Source organism: Psammomys obesus, unplaced genomic scaffold (assembly GCF_907164565.1).
Source record: "Psammomys obesus unplaced genomic scaffold, mPsaObe1.curated_primary_1811, whole genome shotgun sequence".
Taxonomy (NCBI): Eukaryota; Metazoa; Chordata; class Mammalia; order Rodentia; family Muridae; genus Psammomys; species Psammomys obesus.
The window spans coordinates 22,853,921-22,874,074 of record NW_026596134.1 but is presented as its reverse complement, the minus strand read 5'-3'; the positions used below and the strand labels follow the sequence as shown (position 1 = coordinate 22,874,074).

At 42.6% G+C, this 20,154-nt stretch overlaps 1 protein-coding gene and 1 pseudogene across 1 annotated transcript in view; both read right to left on the bottom strand.

Annotated features, from left to right (window-relative positions):
* Positions 1 to 18,416, bottom strand: part of Sptlc2 (serine palmitoyltransferase long chain base subunit 2) — a 78,372-nt gene extending 59,956 nt beyond the window's left edge. Inside the window, exons 1-2 of the mRNA XM_055592853.1 lie at positions 18,191 to 18,416; positions 3,426 to 3,620 (exon numbers count right to left, since the gene is read on the bottom strand). Coding sequence (XP_055448828.1) covers positions 3,426 to 3,620; positions 18,191 to 18,319 — 324 coding nt within the window. The 5' untranslated portion in view covers positions 18,320 to 18,416. The remainder of the gene's footprint in view (positions 1 to 3,425; positions 3,621 to 18,190) is intronic.
* LOC129666049 (60S ribosomal protein L23-like) lies at positions 10,767 to 11,251 on the bottom strand (annotated as a pseudogene).
* Positions 18,417 to 20,154: the final 1,738 nt, after the last annotated feature.

Genomic DNA, 20,154 nt, shown 5'->3' with positions numbered 1-20,154 from the left:
TGAACCACTGTACAGCATAGGAAGTAGCTAAAATAAAAAAAATGTAACTGATGGTGAACAAAGCTAGCATTCTTTGGTGTCAGCTACAACCGGAGAATTAAATATGTTCAGGTTTCCAGTTAAGAAAATTAGTTTGTCTACTGGATGAAGTTATGAATATAGGGGTTTACTTGTGTTGCATTTTAAAAAACAAAACAAAACAACTTTTAAAAATGGTTTTTGTTCTAAGATTTATTTATTTATACTTTATTGTGTGGGTGTTTTGTCTGCATGGATCTGTGCACCACATGACCATAGGAGTTGCCTGTGGAGACCAGAAGAGTGTATTCGATCCCCAGAACTGCACTCAACAACCATACAGGTACTAGGAATCAAACCCAGGGTCCCTGGAAGAGCAGCCAGTGAGTGTTCTAACCACTGAGACATTTTGCTACACCTGAAAAAATATGTATTTTTTTAAAGTATTGAGACTGTCTCTCTCTGTAGTTCTGGAACTTTCTAAGTAGACCAAGCTGGCCTTCAAACCAGAGATCTGCCTGTCTCTGCCTCTCAAGTGCTGGCACTAAAGGTCTATACCAACATACCTGGCTTAAAAAAAAAAAAAAAAAAACAAAAACACATTCTTAATGACTTTATCTTGTAGGCTATCTTCAGAATGATTTTGTAGGAAGACTCACTTGTGAGGCTGGGCTGGAAAGCAGATAAAAGTAGCTGAGATGAAAGAGAAGGATACCTGGCCCTGAATCTCAAGGATCCAAGTTTTCTTTTCTTTTTTTAAATTTTGATTATTTTTTGCGTATATGTGTTTTGTCTACATGTACGTGTACCCTGTGTGTGCCCAGTGCACTTGGAGTTCAGAAAATGCTCTGTCTTTAATCCTAGCACTGATGGATTTTTATGAGTTCAAGGACACCCTGGGTCTATATACAGAGTTCCAAGGCTATGTAGAGACCCCACCTTAAAATAAATAAATAAACAAACAAACAACAACAATGAACAGATGGCCACGTTGGCTTTGGATCCCTGGGACTGGAATTACAGCCACAAACGGTTGTAAGCTGCCAAGTGGTTGCCGGGACTCCAACCAGGGTCCTCTCTGGAAGAACAGCTGAGCCATATCTATAGCCCCAAGGGATATGGATTTTCTTTCCATCCGTGTGTTTCTGTTTTCCTAATAACTGACAGGGCCTTTTATTCTTCCATAAGGTGTTGTTATGTTGCCCAGGTTGAACTCCTGATCTCATGCAATCCTTCAGCTTCAACCTCCCAAATATCTAAGATTAAATGTACCTGCCACCAGATCTATAATCTGTTTCTGAGACAGGGTCTCACTCAATAGTACAGACTGGCCTAAAACTCACAATGTAGCCAAGAATATCTTTGAACTTACAGCAATCCACCTGCCTCAGCCTACCAAGAGCTAGCATTATTGACATAAGCTACCATGCCTATCTTTCCTGTTTTGTTTTGTTTTTTCAGTGTACTTTCTCTTTAATGGCTCATCTCCCAGAAATTATATTACTACCCATATATCTAACTCTCCGTAATATCTCACAAGGACGAGAACAACATAAACAATAACTAATGGGGGTGGAGGGCAAGGGAAATAGCAGCCACCAGTAGCTGCCATGCTCCAATGGATGGCCCACTCAGGCATATACTGGCAGTGGAATATTAAAAGAGGACATCAGGCTGGGAGGGGCTCAGGGAGAATGGATGCAAAGAGAGAAATGAGGATGGGTATGTGGATATGATCATAACACATTATATGAAGTTCTCAAAGAATAGTTTCTTAAAGTTTTTTTCAAGCCTGGGTGTTTATTAGGAATAGTTAACACGTGTGTGTTGGTATACTGTTCTTCTGGAATGTATACACCTTACCCATGTTCATTCAAATGCTGATTTCTCTCCCCCCATTCTCTGGTTTCAACCCAGACATTGCATTGTGATACTTATGCTAAGCATCACCTGTCTCAACTTTGTGTAAATATGCCAAAATAAAACAACCAGCCATAATGTTGAGCAATGGAGAGGAAGGAGTAGGAGGGCGAGGGGAGGAGCCAGAGGACAGGAAGGAGTAGAAGGCAGGAGAGAAGAGGAGAGAGAGAGGCAGGAGGAGAGGTCTTGGAACTATATGAAGAATGAACCGGACCTAAGATTTCACAAAAAGCAAGTATAATGAGTAAATCTAAATGTTAGGAAACTATGAGGGCTTGGAGGTTTAATATGGAATAACTATTGTCCAGCATTGTATTCTAGGTTAACTAAATAAATCATAGTCTCTATGTGGTGATTTGGTTATATACAGCTGTTTAGGATTGACAGCAGCGTTACGAAAAGACTATTAATAGTAAATATTAACGTCACATACAACACGCGTACATTGTATAAAGCTGTAAAGGTATATATGAGCAGTCTGAGAAGAGTACCTGAAGTGAATCTTCCTCATGGTAGACAGCCACTACCCTTCTACCTATCATCTCTAAAACAAGAGCCTTTGCTGCTGTAAACAGATTGGCCTGGCCACACTCAGCTTGAGGACATGTTTGGGGACAGGCACTGATCTGTGAACTGAACAGCTATGTCCAATGTATCCAAGAGAATCCAGTCTCTGCAGATCACAGTAAACAGAACGCAAGAAGCCAAAAGGAAAGACAGAGTATTGTATATTCCTTCTGCACCACATATGCTATAATACTAGGGAACTTTTAGACACATTGCTTGTGATCAACAAAATAAGGATACTGCTGTCAGCTTCATTGAGTTCTAGCAGTGTAGGTTAAGTTTAAAATGTTAAATGTCACAGGCTGATGGTAGTATACACAATTAATCCCAGTACTCAGAAAGAGGCAGGGAGATCTGAGTTTGAGGCCAGCTTAGCCTACAGAGTAAGTTCCAGGATACCCAAAGTTACACAGAGAAACCCTGTCTCAAAATACACACACCAGTTTAAATGCTTTGCTGCTTTTGTTTTAGATATATATATTTTTAACCTATATATGTGTATCTTGCCTGCATGTTTGTATGTGGATCAAAAGGTACAAGGTCCCCTGAAACAAATAGTTGTGAGCCACCATGAGGATGCTGGGAATGGGAACTGAACTCAGGTCCTCCGGAAGAACATTGTTCTTAGCCACTGAGACATCACTCTAGCCCCAAATGTTTTGCTATCCTGTGCCTTCAACCTTGTCTTCAGCTTTCCTTGTGGAATATTTTCACCCAGTTTTTGTTACAGTTGTCATTTGGTTTCTGCTTCGTTTTGAGACAGAATCTCACTCTGTAACCCAGGTGGGCCTCAGCAATCCTCCTGCCTCAAAATATAACTCCATGTGCCCAAATTTCTTCTTGGGAGAAAAACTGTATGACAATGACAACATTTCCATGAACAGAGTCTATTTACAGAATCAAAACCTCCTGACAATTACCTTTTGTTCTTCTCTTTCTGTTGCATGGTGGCACTTTTCAATTCTCCAATGCCTCAAGAAATCTCGAAGATATCCAAAGAGGGTAAGTACGCCATACCCTACATATGTAAGTACAGCAACCAGCATGGGTGTTTCTTCAAAAGCTTCATTAAATGGTCTTTTATACAGTCCTCCATTTTCTGTAACATGATGAATCTAAAAGAGCAATTAAAAATGTTTATTACAATCACAGGAAAAAAGAAATTTTTCTACTATAGTCTTCAGAGATTTGTAGAACTATACCTTGGGAAAAGTCATGCTTATTTTCAAAAGTAATGATTTAAAAAAATTATTTATGAACAGCAAAGGGTGAGAAGGCAGTGAAAAAGAGCCAATAATGTCTAACACTGAGTTTTATCATAATTTGCTTTCCTGAAACAGATCCTAAATGCACTATGATTTCAAGAGCATGATTCTTTGTTCTAATACAGTAAAAATATATCAAGAGAAAGCAGAGTCTAAAAAATACTGCATTAGCTTACCAAAAAAGTGATACAAAAACATGTGTAAATATTTTACTACCAGCATTCCTAAAGCCACTCCACTATAGTATTTCAAATGACCAGTAGCATTAGTCTGAGGCAGACTTCTATCAACTCTCCTCAGTGGTTATACACATGTAAAAGTAAAAGGAGGGCTGGCAAGAGAGCTCAGCAGCTAATGGCTTTTTCTGCCAAGGCTGATGACTCAACTTAAATCCCTAAGATATACATGATGGACTCCCACAAATTGTCCTTTGACTTCTACACATAAGCTGTACATAGCGGCCACAGCTCACACACACACACAGACACACACACACATACATAATACATGTAATATAGCCAGGTGAGAAAGGTTCCTTACAGGAGGTATGAGAGGAGAAAGAGAAAAAGGGGTAGAGTCATGTCAATCAAAGCTATAAATATGAAAAAGACTTACAGAAACCCAGTACTTTGTATGAAAAATCTTTACAAAAAATTTTTTTAAAAGAGTTTCAATGAATGTACCCTGCATGGTTGGATAAAGCTTCCCCGAGAAGAACGCTAACATATGCACAGACACACACTAAATAAAAATATTTTAAAAGAATATGTAAGCCAGACTGTAGTGGTGCCCACCTTTAATCCCAGCACTCAGGAGGCAGAGGCAGGCAGATTTCTTGAGTTTGAGGACAGCCAGGACTTGTTACACGGAGAAACTCTGTCTCAACAATACAAAACAAAACAGCAACCAGCAACCATCACACATTGATCCTGTCTCTAATTTTATCTAAGTATACATTTCCAAACTTTAAAAGATTATCCTTTATCAAGGGCTGGAGAGATGGCTCAGCAATTTAGAGCACTGGCTGTTCTTCTAGAGGATCCAGGTTCAATTCCCAGCACAAGGCAGCTCACACCTGTCTGTAACTCCAATTCCAGAGGATCATCCGACATCCTCACACAGATATGCATGGAAGCAAAACACCAATACACATAAAATAAAAATTAAAAAAAAATTAAAAAGATTATTCCTTATTCCTTATTTTACCATTTAAGATATGTTTGTTGTTTATGGAGACAAGGTTTCATCATGTCACCAGGATAGCTTCAAACTCACAAATTTACTGCCTTAGCTTTCCAGTGCTGGAATTATAGATATGTGCCACTGTACTGTACCTGGTAGCAGAGGTTTTAATATACAGACACATTGATAATTTACTTTTGATGTCAATGATTAAAAGATTTTATTTTCGAGAGAATAACTTTCTACCAAAATATAAACTAAATAAATTAATTACAGGGAAAAATTTTTACTTTTTCCAGGCAGTGGTAGAACACGTCTTTAATCCTAGCACTCAGGAGGCAGAGGTGGGCAGATCTCTGTGAGTTTGAGGCCAGCCTGGTCTACAGAGCAGAGTTCCAAGACAGCCAGGGACAGACAAGTTTCCTCAGTGTGGCCCTATCTGTTCTAGACTCACCTTGCAGACCAGGCTAGCCTCGATCTCAAAGACTCCTGAATGCTGGGATTAAAGGCGGGTGCTACCACACCTGGCTTATTGGTTCTCAACACACCTTGGATGCTAGTGAGCAAACAAATCTATGTTGCAATCCCATTTTTTCCCCCCACAACTACAAATTTCCATTTGCCTCCATCTTTTAGAATCTCTGGCCTCTCAAATGAAATAAAACTAGTGCTGAACTTCCTCCTCCCCACCCAACCACTCCCTCCACCAAAACCTGATCCTCCTCGTTACTTCTTTTGGTCACCTGCACCACCACCCCGTCCACCCAGTCTCCCAAGTTTGTAGTCATCTTTAACTCCACCTTATTTTCTGGCTTCTACCCAGAGCTAGTTCCAGACCTTCTTGTTTGGCACCAGGGAGCGTGCTTTATTTCTGTCTTTTGAGAGGGTCTCGCACAGTCTGGGCAGGGCTGGAAATCACTGTGGTCACGGATTACCTTGAACTCTTGATCCTCCTGTCCCCACATCCTAAATACCAGCTATGTACAGTTATAGGCCTGTGTCACCACACCCAATTGGCATCAGGGAATTTTAGGGGGTGGGGGCTGGAAATGTTGCATATCTTGGCAGGTATGGGATAAAAATACACAGAGGTTACAGCATTCTATCTAGTTTTGGGATTACAGTACTCTATCTAGTTTAATATAGTATTCGTATCTAGTCTACAGCATTATTAAAATTTTGCCAACTGCCCTTATGATGTCCTTTAGAGCAAAAGAAAATCTTAAGGTATTGAGTCCTATCTTTGATCTCAGGAAAACACAAACTAGATTTAACTACATTGTAAAATGACTCAGACTGACTCCTGACACTGAATAAGTTCTTAAGAATCCCATGAAAAAATGAAAATTTAACCATATAATTCAAATAGCAAAATAATTATTGGGGAAACCAGGCATACGTTCTTATATCGACACACGCTCATAGGATTTCATCAAGCAAATGAATCCACGCCAGCTGCATGCTTTCCGTACAGTTGCTTGGGGAGGACTTGAATTCCATTCACAGCACTCACATAAACAGCCAGGCAAGGATGCCAATGCTTTTAATCTCAGAGCTAGGGGGGAAGAGACAGGGAGATCCTTGGGGTTCACAAGCCAGCCAGCCTAACCTACTTAGCAAGCTCCAGGCCAGTGAGAGACCCTCTCTCACAAAAGTAAGAGGAAGACCACGCATGGCAACATGTGCTTTTAATCCCAGCCCTCAAGGGGCAGAGACAAGTGACTCTGAGTTTGAGGCCAGCCAAATCTACACAGTGAGTTCTAGGCTAGCCAGGGATGCATAGTGAGACCTTAAGTCAAATAATGATGATAAATATTATGTAATAACATAAAATAATAAAGCGAGTGAGTTCTAGGCTAGCCAGGGATGCATAGTGAGACCTTAAGTCAAATAATGATGATAAATATTATGTAATAACATAAAATAATAAAGCGAAGGTACCTGTGGAACAGCATGTGATGTCTTCCAATCTCAACATACACATGTGCACCCACACACACACACACACAAATACACACACTTTCTACACATAACAAAGTAAAGTAAATAAACCTAATATAAGCCACCCATTACTCTTCAGCAATCCAGTAACTGTTATCATGCCTTCTGCAATAAGGAAACCCCACTCATCTCTGCTGCTCTTAAAAAAAAAAAAGCCTCCCCCTAAGAGGGAGCAGCCTTAACAGGCCCCAGAGGAACACAGTGCAGACAGTCCTGATGAGACCTGACAGGGTAGGGTCAGAGAGACAGGGAGGAAGACCTCTCCTATCAGTGGACTTGGGGAGGGGCATGGGAAGAGAGGGCGGAAGGAGGGTGGGCTTGGGAGGGAATGAGGGAGGGGGCTATAGCTGGGATACAAAGTGAATAAACTGTAATTTATAAAAATATGAATACATTTTAAAAAATAAGAACTGCTGAATGGTCCTTTCCTGTAATTTTACTGAAGTGCACTACCCTCTCCCTACTGTATACCACATGCTCTAGATGAAGAGCCAAGAGCTCTGTGCAAATCATACAAGGTATATGCAATGCTCTGAAGATGTTTCCACAAATCATGTCTTTGTTCAGCAGAGAAATTCTGAAAATTAGGTAGGCCTTCTACTTTATCCCCCTCCCCAGTTTTGGTTTTTGTTTCTCTGTGTAGTCCCAGCTGTCCAGGAACTCATTAAAGCCTTTAGAGCTGGCTGTCTTTAAAAAAACCCAGAGATCAAAAAACAAACAAACAAACAAACAAACAAAAAACCCAGAGATCCAACAGCCTCTGCCTCCCGAGTGCTAGGATTAAGATGTACCATCACTGCCTCCTATTTTCTTGTAATTAGAATAAATTCTGTAATGTCCCCTGACTTTGAGTGTGTCTGGTAATTTGAATGAGAATGGTCACCATAGGTTCATGTATTTGCATGCTTAGTCCCCAGCTAATGAACTTCTTGAAAGGACTAGGTGCGGCCTAGTCTACATGGTAGATTCCAGGACACCCAGGTCTACACAGACAGACCATGTCTCAAAAAAAAATTAATTAATTAAATTAAAAACAAGTAGATCCCCTACCAGATAACATACTGTAAAATCAACCCCAGATTATTAAATATCTAAATGTAAATAAAAAAATTTTCATTTGTTGCATGCTAAAAAAATTAATCTTTATGATCTTGGAGTATATAATAATTTCCCTAAAACCACTAATGCACAAGCTACACTTTAGGTAAAGGTTAAAATTTTTCTCTGTATAAGCATGCATGCATGCATGCATTTGTGTGTTTGTATCTCTGACTAATGCATGTGCATACATGTGTATATAGAGACCAGACGTTGATATCAGGTACCGTCCTCAATTATTCTATACCTTACTTTTTGAGACAGGGACTCACTAAACCTGGAGCTCACCAATTCAGCTGGACTAAAAGGCCAGCAAGCCCCAGGATCCTTTTGTCTCTGCTTTCCCAGAATTTCCCCAGCGTTGGGATTACAAACTCGGGCTAAGTTATGTCTTGGGATCTGATCTCAGGTCCTCATGTCTATACAGCAAGCACTTTTCCCACTGAGCCATCTCCCCAACCCTAATAAATTTGATTGTGTGAAATTTCTATACAGGGCTGGAGAGATAGTTTAGCAGTTAAGAGTGCTTACTGCTCTTCCAGGGAATATGACAAGTTCAATTCTTAGCAGCCACAATCAGGCAGCTCATAACAACCCGTAACTCTTAGCTTCAGGGGACTCAACACCCTCTTTTAGTTCGCATGGGAATATAAGAAGCAGATTCACACCCATATACACATAAATAAAAGTTAAAACAGATGTTGAAGCCAGCAGTGATGTCAGCAGTGGCACATGCCTTTAATCCCAGCACTAGGGTGGCAAAGGCAGGCAGGTCTCTGTAAGTCCCAATCACAGTCCATCACTATCAGGGCAGAAACTCACACAGGAGCAGAGACAAACACAATAAAGAAAAACTGCTTACCGCCTTGCTCTCTGGCTCACTACCATTCTTGTTTCTCTCTGGACCACCTGCCCAGCAGTGGCATCACCCACAGTGAACTGGGTCCTTCCACATCCATTGACAATGAAGAAAACACCACACCTACACACAAGCCATACAGGCCATTCTGATGGAGGGTTTTCCCCCCTGACGTTCCCTCCTCCCAGGTGACGCTAGTTTTGGGTGAAATTGTGTGAAGTGACAAAAACAATAAAAATAAAAAATAAAAAAAATAAACACACACACAGAGTTTTTAGGGTATGCTAACCCAATATATACCAAAAACAGCATAGAAGAATTTAAGAGCTTTTAATAGAGAAATTGTACTCGTACATTTCAGTTGGGAGTAATGAGGCTACAATAAATGAAAAGTTTACTTATTTAAAGGGTGGTGGTATGCCGTAAGAGAGGAAACTGATGAAGACAATTAACTCTGAAAGGCATAAAGCAGCAATGTCCAAGGCCTCAGCAGCAGAAAGCTCCTAACTTTTTCTCTTGGCAGTCTGTCACCTTTCAGAGTCTTCGTCAAACGTCAATCTCTGCCAGGCAATGGTGGCACACACCTTGATCTCAGCACTGAGGCACAAAAGAAGCAGGATCTCTGTGAGTTCAAGGCCAGCCTGCTCTACAGAGCTAGTTCTAGGACAGCCAAGACTACAAAAAGAAACCCCAATCTCTATGAGAAAGGGTTTGTTGGGTTCCTTTTGGTAATAAAAGTGCTAACATTATTACCCAGGGAATATGCTCAAATCACAGATGTAGCCATAGGAGTCTACCCCACACAAAGTGTTCTTAGAAAAGAAAAAATGGGCACAGGCTACCACACTCAACTAGCCTATGTAAGGGACCAAGCAAAGAGGTTGCAGCGACAGGATCGGCATGTTAGGGATGTGCGAGAGCTGAGACAAAGCAGAATATGTGACAGAGCTGTATTTGTTCAGCCTCCTGCCAGCGCGGGTCTGTTATGCTGATGCTTGACTGAGACAGAAACTGCTACAGTGGAAGCGTGGGTACCAAGTTAGGGCAGTGGAAGAGTCAAATATGAACACTTGGTCCCGGGCTGGCGGTGCTGTTGTGAAGCCTTTGGAAGAAGGACCCTGGCTGGCAGCAATCGGTCACTGGGAGCAGGCCTTGAAGGTTATAGTGGAGCCTGATCCTAATCTAGAGTTCTCTGCTTCCTGGTTCCCAGCCACAAGGTCAGCATGTTCCTGTCACACTCCAGCCTTCATATAACTGCTCATGATTGCCTTTACCACCATGATGGGCTAGACCCCCTGTCAGGTACTCTGTCACAGCTGTGAGAAAAGTAACTAACACTGGCATTAACTCTTGCAGGCACCCTTGCCCAGTGTGCCTCTCAATGGACACCTTCCAGCACATATAAAGCTAAAGGCCTCTTTCGTGAGTTTATAAAAAATCATGTCAAATGTTTTCCAGTAAGCCCTGAAAGCTAGTCTCAGTTCATTTCGCATGACATAGATACTGCCAAATATTAGGGATTTTATCTGATAAAAAGCAGATATAGTTACTACTTTGCAAATGTTTCCTGCTGATAAAAGCATGGCCAGCTTTGGCAGAGCTTGTGTGATTTACACAAAGGCTCACACTATTCTCTCTAGTATGTGTGGTATGCAGTAGGAGAGGCTAGCGCGCTTCAGTAAAATTCCAAGAAAAGGGCAGCCTCGTTTTCATGGGCTTTTCTCACACCACTTCCTCCCAAGTGTGTTCTTGCACGCTCCGTCTTACACATTTAAGGCGCTGTGTGCACTGCTTGTGTGTGTGTTATCTGAGAAGCATTATGGTTGTCTAGTCTTAAATCTTTGGTACCTCTTCTTCTAGCTTAATGCCCTCTTATTTTCAAAGACTTTTAGTGAATATATTTTACATATGCACTGGAGAGTCAGGCAGTGCTGCCTGCAGTCGGATGCAATTCTGGGCCACAAGTCTGCACACTCCTTTGCAACTGGACCCGTAACAGCAGAACCTTTCATCTCACCTTTTTTGTTTACTATGACCCCTGCATTATCTTCAAAATCAACACCCCCTCTTTTCTTTGCTATGACTTTCGTTGTCGAATTACCATTGCTGGATGGACCTTTTCGTTAGTTCTGGTTTCCCTTTCTTAACTGTGGCCATCACCATGTCACCACATCAGCAGCAGGAAGTCTATTCAGCCATACTTGATTCCCCTCACAGAGATGATATACAAATTTTTGGCTCCTGTATTGTCAGCACAGTTGATCACAGCTCCTACCAGAAGACCCAAAATCCAGAATTTCGCTCCAGAAAACCCACCACATCCTCGCTTTGATATCGTGGGCCACAGAAAGAGTCAGAAAGGTTTAATGCCCTCTTTTACATACTTTACCAACTCCATGGCTTCAACTACCACCCAGGCCCCTTTAACCAATTCTCAATTCCCAAAACCCACTAATGAATTCTGACTATCATGTGGGTACTGGGAATTGAACCCAACGCCCTCTGGAAGGACAGCCAGTACTCTTAACAGCTGAGCCATCTCTTCTAGCTCCTAGTAATGAATTCTGAATTCAATGGTCAAGAGTCAGACAAACTGAATACAACCAAGACTCTTCCAACTCAGTAACTTAGATGTCTGGACTGTAGTCTTATTTGCAAAATAAGGATACTGTTACCCAGAAAGGCTCCTTTTTATTTTTTCTACTTTTTAAATTAACTAAGTTGATTCTTTGACAAATTTATATGTGTATATAGTACATTCATTCTATTTACTCACATCTTCCACCTTCTCTTACTTTCCTCCCAAGTTTTCCACCTCTTCTCCCTACAGGTCCTTCCCCACATTTAGTTTTTTGTAAGGCTCTGATTTTAACCAGGTTAGTTTGTGTGGTCACAGGTTTAACCTCTGAGCTTTATACACAACCGAAGGCAACAATTGTCGCTTCCCCAGAATCTATCAATAGGCAATAGTTCAGTAGTGGGATGGAGGCCTCCTGAACACCTCCCCATCCATCCATGATTGGCCTGAGCAGGCCCAGTGCAGGCAAACTGCAGCTGCTGTGAGACCATGTTTGCAATGTCTGTGTCACACACACCCTGAAGACAGCGTTTCACATTTCGTCTCCTAGTCCTCCAGCACACAGTAGGTACTCTGTAAAAGTTATTTTTGTTTTTGTTTTTGTAAGACAGTTTTATGTAGCCCAAGCTCAAATGTACTATGGAACTTAAACTTCTGTCCTCTTGTCCCTACTCCTGAGTGCTGTACCACCACACTCAGGTTCTATGCAATTCTAGGGATGGAACCCAGGGTTTGTGTGCGCTAGCCAACCACTCTACAACTGAGCCATACCTGGTTCTCTCTATTACTATTATTATTCGTACTTTCTCACTACCTGAAAACATTGCTTATTCTCCTTAATGAAATAGCCACTATTTGCCTAGGTTTGGGTTTTTTTGTTTTGTTTTGTTTTTCAACTATTTTCTCCCAATTGTGTTTTGCATGACTGGTCTTCAACTCTGTGTGTATTTTTTCCAAAGACCATTATGATCCTTAAGTTTTTTTTTTTTTTTTTTTTTTAGATTTATTATTTATTATATACAAAATGTTCTGTCAGCATGTACACATGCACGCCAGAAGAGAACACTAGATCTCATTATAGAGGGTTGTGAGCCACCATGTGGGTGCTGGGAATTGAACTTAGGACCTCTGGAAGAGCAGCCAGTGCTCTTAACCTCTGAGCCATCTCTCCAGCCCCTGATCCTTAAGTTTTATGACCTTGTTACCTCCTCTTCTAGCTTAAGGACATCTTCTATATACTTCAGCAATGCCATAGTTTCAAAGACTACCCATCCCTTCAAATAACATCAAAGGTATATAATTTAAAAAACAGTATTATCATCAATATTTGTTTTAGGGCTTCCAAATTAGGAAACAAAAGGTTTATGTAAACTGATTCAAGATTTGGGCTAGGGACAGGCTCATTAGGTATGGTACTTCCTTAGAAATGCCTGAAGCCCCATGTTAGATTCCCAGCATCATGGTGCTACACAGCTGTTATTCCAGCATTTGGGAGGTAAGAAACAGGAGAATTAGAAGTTCAAGGTCATCCTTAACTACATAGCAACTTTGAGCCTGTCTGAAATATTCTCCTTAAAGAAATATGATTCAAGAGACAGGCACATTTAACACTGGCTTAAACATTACACAATGCACACGTGTGTGTGTGTGTGTGTATTTGTGTGTGTGTGTATATATATATATATCTCAAAACATTACATTTTCTATCTACTGATTTAAAAAAAAACTAAACCCAAAACAATTGTTCCAAAGCTTTAAGATCTTATAGTGAATGTGCACCACTTCTAAAAAGTAACTGTTTTTTTAAAAGAAAACTAGCCTCAACTTTATTAAGGGTCTTGAAAATAGTACTAAAAATAACAAATGTAAAATAAAATTTCTGAGATTAAGTAGGTCAAGAGCAAAGGGGGTTCTTAATATTAGCAAATCACAAATTATATTACAGAAGCTTCTGAAAAAACTACTCAGAAAGCAAGTGACTTTGGGCCACAAATCATTTCTTTAATCAAGTAAGGCACACCCACTCCACATGCAAGCACTGCCTCTACCCATCTCCCTCTCAATCGCCCATTCTACCAATAAACACTGCTTCTTTCTTTCAACAACTGAATCAAGCAATTAGCTCTGTTGCTTAGGACAAACTTCTAGTGTACCTGAGTCCACCTAAAAAACTGGCAAGCCTGCCTTCTCCAAATATCCATTTTAAATGCTATCTTAGAAATCAAGTGGTTTATAATTTCCTAAGAATTATAATTTCCTAAGAGACTTGAGTCTCACAAATCACTGGAATCTTTCAGATTAAGCTAGTAAAAACCAAACGCTCTTCCCTGGGACAAAATGCATTTGAAACAAAAAAACTTATCTCACAGGTTATATTGGTCGTTATAACATTTTTTCTGAAAGGCCTGCAGCCTAGGGTGTCTCACCCAGCCAACATGTATAATGGCTATTATGGCTATTCTGGTCTGCTGTCTTATAACCAATCCCTCTACACACTACCCCACTAAAGCCCATCAGTTTCCCTTCAATGGAAACTAAAGTGTGGAGCAAACCACCCTCCCCTAGTTATTTGTGGGCTTCTTTATGACATGCTTGACTTCAATTTAACATAATTAAACCCAGTGCCTTCTTGTGATTGAATTCTAATGATTATGACAATGAGAAGTTTTTTATCCCTCTAAATTTCTCACCAAAACCATTCCCACATGGAAGAAAATTAGATTCAAAACTGTCCCCCATGACAATACCGTTCCTCCTTTCACACTAATTGGTTTAAAAAAGCAAAATCTGCATCCAAATCAAAACTTTTATAAAGAATAGGTCTTTTTTAAAAAGTACTGATAACACATACAACCAATGAGTTTTGCTTATTAATAAACTGCTGAAGCCACAGAAATCAACCCATGGTGATTGAACTTATGAAAACACCGCAAACCTTCTGCAAGTCTTTTTTTGTTTGGTTTTGGTTTTAGGATTAGGCAGTATTAGCCAGGATTTCTCTGTGTAGCCTTGGGAGTCCTGAACTCCTTTGTAGACCTGATTGGCCTAGAACTCAAAGAGATCTGCCTGCCTCTGCTGGAATTACAGTTTTGTTTGTTTGTTTGTTTGTTTGTTTGTTTTAAGGAATCCTGTTAGGGGTGCAAGCCTGTGGTCCCAGCACTCAGGAAAGCAGAGGCAGTTGGGTCTGAGTTCCAGGCCAGCCTGATCTACAAATGAGTCCAGGGCAGTCAAGACTACACACAGAAACCCTGTCTTAAAACAAAAAAAGCAAAAAGGAATTCTTTCAAGCTCTGGGAATTCCCAGCACCTGGGAGGTGAAGGTAGAAAGATAAGGGATTGGAGGGGTGGACTGTGTGAGCTAAAAGGGATCCAGCCTCAAACAAACAAAAGAACCAATAAACACCACAAAGAGACTGGTTTTAAGAAGGTCTTGCAAAGAGATAGAAGGACTGAACTACACAGACATCCTGGAGCTTCTTTCCAATTCTGACATGGCCACATTTTCCTTAGGCTACGAGTCACCCTTCACCTCCAAAAGCGCTGACAGTCCTCCCACTCCTTTATTGTTCAACTGCTCCACTTGTGAAAACTCTTGTCTACCGTCATCATTGAACAGCAGTAACCTCTGTTTTGTAATACCTCCTTACTACATTATCTTATCAAACTCAGCCCCATCCAGGAGCTGCTGTTAACACAGGCAGTAATCTCTTCAAACATACCCTGCTGAGTGCATACAAATATCAGAAGTGGCTGCTTCCTCTTTAACAGAAGAAAGCCTACAAGTTTCTAACTTCTCTCCTGTCTGTTTAAAAGCAATGCTTAGACATAATGCCAGGAAGCAATTTTACATTTCAGCCATGTGATACTTAGTACTTTGGTGAATGGATGACCCTTGTGTACCTAGTATCTTACTGTTTATTTTCAGATAAAATTGACAATATTTCCTCCTCACCATGCAAGAAAAGACAGGTAGGATTTAGAGCACATATATTTAACACAACCAACTTCAAAAACTATTTTAAGATATTTTCTTTTTCTCACGAACTTAGAGATCTTATTCCTCATAAATGTAGTACCTGCTTTAAAGTAATTTGTGAAAATTGGTTTTCTGGAAGATATTGCAGCTCTTAGAACATTCTTCCAAATGCCATTGTGCCTCGAGTGAAAAATAGTCAACAAAATAGGTTTAAAGAGCCAGCCAGATGTTAACAAGATTCTGGTGGAGGGGGTTAACTATACAGCGAAGACTGGCTTTAAACTCTCCTCCTTCCAGCCTCAGCTTCCCAAGTGCTAGTATCACAGGTGTTTGCCACCACACCCAGCTACAGTCACAAATTTTTTTATATTTCATTTTAATAACTTGGTATTTCATCTTATTTATTTGGCAACCTCTGAAGAAATATCATGCCTACAAATGCTAAATTGTTGGGATTCCAGGAGGTCAGAACTTGATTTACTATTTAGTCAGACTATTACCCCCTACTGACTGAAAGGAACATTCAGACAGAAGGCACCTCCAACACAGGGTCACCTCTGTCTGGACTTCCTGTTTGGTTTTTTTGTTTTTTGTTTTTTTTTTTTGTTTTTTTTGTCTTAAAAAAAAATTCATATCTCACCCATTCACCTATTATCTTCTAGCTCCAACTGTTCAATTTCCCTGATGCTCTACACCGCTACAATGTTGTCTCACTAGCCATTTTATACTGCTAGGGAAAACAGCAAATTCTTTCATGGTCCCCACTCTTTTTTTTGGAGACAAGGTCTCTACATAGTCCTGGCTGTCTTCAAACTCACTATCCAAAGGGGCCAGCCTGAGTTTAGAGACCCACCTGCCTCTGCTTCCCCAGTGCTGAGATTAAAGGTGGGCAACACCAAGCCCAGACCACATACTGACCTTTTAATGTCTTCTCTCACACAATCATTTCTTGACAACCAAAATTTTGACTCTTAGCACTTTACACATTCAAGGGAGGTGAAGTCTTTTCTATGCACCCCCATCCTAACCCTCAACACGTCCCCAGAGCCTCAATAACTCAGCCTTCATACCACAGGGTTACCAACAGGTTCATCAGAGCTAACCATTGAGGGGACAGGTCGCTATTGCTTACTATTTATGTTGAAGCCCAGGTAGGATATCAGCCTACCAAAACTAATCACACTCCTGAAAAGCGGCACAGGCAACTCTAAAAACCATTCTTCTATACAAGACTCCCAAGTGCTAAACTCAAATCATCATAGCACTCTCTTCCAGCAACATAAAACTTGCATCATTTTAAGAAGCCTGTCCTTAAAAACACATTTCAGCAAAAATCATTGAAAGGCTGGTTTAAAAAAATATTCCTAGGAGCCAGGCGGTGGTGGTCCATGCCCTTAACCCCAGCACTTGGGGAGGCATGAGTTTGAGGGCAGCCTGGTCTACCCTCAAAGTTCCAAGACATGCAAGGCTACACAAATAAACCTTGTCTTGGAAAATAAAGATAAAAATGCTGTCAGGAAAGTCGGGTGTGGTGGCACACAGTCTTAGTCGAACTTGGGAGGCAGAGGCAGGAAGATGTCTATGAGTTCCACGCCAGCATGGTCTACAAAGCAGGGACATCCTGGGCTGTAGCACCGAGAAACCATATCTTCAAAACAAACAAACAAAATACCATCAGGAATTCAGAACTCTGTAAGGTATTTTAGAACTGCATGAATATGGTTGATGATTCAACTTCAGTTAATTAGTATAAGGACTCATGACAACTTACCACTGGATTAAGCAATGCCCTCTATGACAGCTCTATTGCTTGGTGAAAGGGGCTACCTAATCCAACCTGGAGGGTGGGATGCGGTCTCCGCAATCACACAACAGGACAACTTTTCAGACACGAAGGGGGTTCCCTGGCAAGTCCACAGTCAAGGTTTTCCTCGAAAAGGAAGTCCAGAATGTAGTATAGGAAGAGGCTGTCTTCCACAACTTCCACAACTGCACTGCCTAACTTTCTCCGAGCGTCATCTTCCTTTCAGGGCTGCAAGACTCTACAGGAAGCATGTACTTGAGGGGGACCCGAAGAGGAACCCTGGGGAAGGAACCGCCGGGCTCCCAGGGAAAGAGTTCCTCTACTTCCCACTTGGAAGAGGCCTGCACTTTTTGCGGGATCCACACGGGAGAAGAACCAGGGGCTTGGAGAGGAAACCCAGCCTCCATGACCCCTCAGAACAGCAAATGCTGGGGAGCTCCGCAGAGCTGAGGAAGCCGGGCAGACCCAAGGAGTCCCGCGTGCCTTGGGAGCCCGTGGGGACCGCGGACCCAGGCAGAACCCGCCAACACCGCACACCTAAGAAGCCAGGTAAATCTGAGGAGTCCCGCCTGGTTGGAAGCCCCTCGTCGCTGGGGAAGAGGAGGCCCGCAGGGGCTGGGGAGCCGGGGAGAACCGGGGAGCCTCGATTAACTGGAGAAGCAGATCTGGGGGGACCTGCATGGCTAGGAAGCCCCACGGGGTTGCTGTCCCGCGCTGTCCTTGAGTCTCCCTCCCGCTCAGGGGGAGGCCCAGGCAGTGCCGGCTCCCCGCCGCCCAGCACACCTGAGCCGCGCCCAGCCGCCACCCGGCCGCTGAGACCCGCCCGCGCGGCTGCCCGTCCGCCCCGGCCCGGCTCGGGCTACGGCTCGCGGGGTCCCGGCCCACCGCCCCGGCCCCGCCCGGCCTCTCGGTCCCGTCGTACCTGGCCGGCAGCCGCGGCGGCGGCGGCGGTGCTGCTCCTCACGTACCCGTTCCTCACCTCCCCGTTCTTCACGCAGCCGTTCGCCTTCACCGGGCGGCGGCAGCAGCAGCCTCCGGGCTCCGGCCGCATCGTCCCGGCAGCACGCGGCAGCACCCGGCAGCAGCGCAGGCTCTGGAGGCGGCTGCGGCGCCAACTCCCGCTCCGCACCGCACCCACCTCCCCGAAACCGGAAATGGCTGCAGCACCGCTGCCAATTCCCGGTCCGGGCGTCACGCGAGGGCGGGGCCAGCCGAAAAGACGGGGCTCGCCGATGCCAAGCGGCCGGAGGGAACAGGGGGCGGAGCCTATTGGCGCTTGACCAATCCAAAGGCGAGAGGGGCGGACCTCATGCTGCTTCTAGCCAATCAAAAGCTAGAGATAAGCGGCTTGCTGGCGTCAAGGGGACTTCTTCGGAGGAACTCGCGAGCTGGGCATATGATTGGAGCCCTAGCCAGGGCGTAGGTGGAGCTTTGCTGCCTAATGGTCCAGACTCAGGAGGAGGCAGAGCCCGGAAAGAAGTAGCCAATTAGCGTGAGAAGAAGAAACGGGCTGAGCCCATCTCCAGAGCCGGTTCCCGGTTCTCCCGCACAGGTGGTGACTGCCCTCTGTGCCCTTCCTCCCGGGAGGTTCTCGGATTGAATCCAAGCCCAAGACAGGCAGCTCCCTTATTTCATTAGTAAATTCCTCTGTGGGTGTTAATAGAATAGCCTTTTTGACTCTCACCGTTCTTCACTGTGCGCTACGCCAACGTCGCGCGCTCATCTCTTGTTTCTATCCGGGTTTTCCCTGCACAATTTCCTTTGAAGACTTTCCTTGAAAGTCAGGAGACCTGATCTCTTTCCAGATCTGCTGGTAACTGAAGCCTGAGGAATGAATTACTTTACAAGCCAAATTCTTTTAAAATTCTTCTTGCTTCATAGACTCATTTGCAAGAATTAATTAGCGTTGGACACCAATCAAAATACACGATCCGGACCCGTAGCAGAAGAAAGGAAATTGGTCTACATTATAGCATTACAGAGACCTTTAGTTACCTATAAAAAGAATTTAGTGTCATAATTAAGAGTATGACTCAATCTAGGTTTAAATCCTGGCTGCCTCACCTACTAGCTGAGTGACCTCTATGTAATAATAGTTGCCCTAAGAGAATCTAATGAGTTAATGCATGTGATGTATTTTGTGTAGGACCTAGCAATTAGTAAGTATTCATTAAGTGCCGGTTATTATTAATTGCTGAATGCATCTGTGTGGATCCCTACATCACACACACACACACACATAAAAAAAAAAAAACACAAAACACTACCTCCCTGGAGAGTTGGCAAGGTATTGTTTTGCTCAGTTTAGGAGAGGATCAGTCTAACAGCAAGGGGAGAGAGGACAAAACCACTTTCGAGTCACAAACCATTCTGATCACAAAGTAAAGATGAGAATCAAAAAAAGAAAAAAAGGAAGGAAGGACGGAAGGAAGAAAGAAAGAAAGAAAGAAAGAAAGAAAGAAAGAAAGAAAGAAAGAAAGAAAGAAAGAAAAAGAATGAGGAAAAACTTATATGGGGCCTGGAGAGACAGTTGAGCAGTTAAGAGCACTTAACTGCTTGCACAGAGGACCTGGATTTGATTAGCACCCACATGGTGGTTCGCAGCTATCTATAACTCCAGTGACAGAGGATTTCAAGCCTTATTCTGATTTCTGAGGGCACCAGACACGAACTTGGTGGACATACATACATGCAGGCAGAACACTCATAGGCGTAAAATAAATAAACACATATTTTTAAAAGTTGGATGCTTTTGTTTTTCTTTTAAAGCTCTGTTTGCCTTTAAACCAAGCACAGTAATGCATGGGTAGAAGGATCAGGAGCTCAAGATAATCTTTGGCCATATAGCCAGCTCCAGACCAGCCTGGGATATGAGTCCCTGTCTTA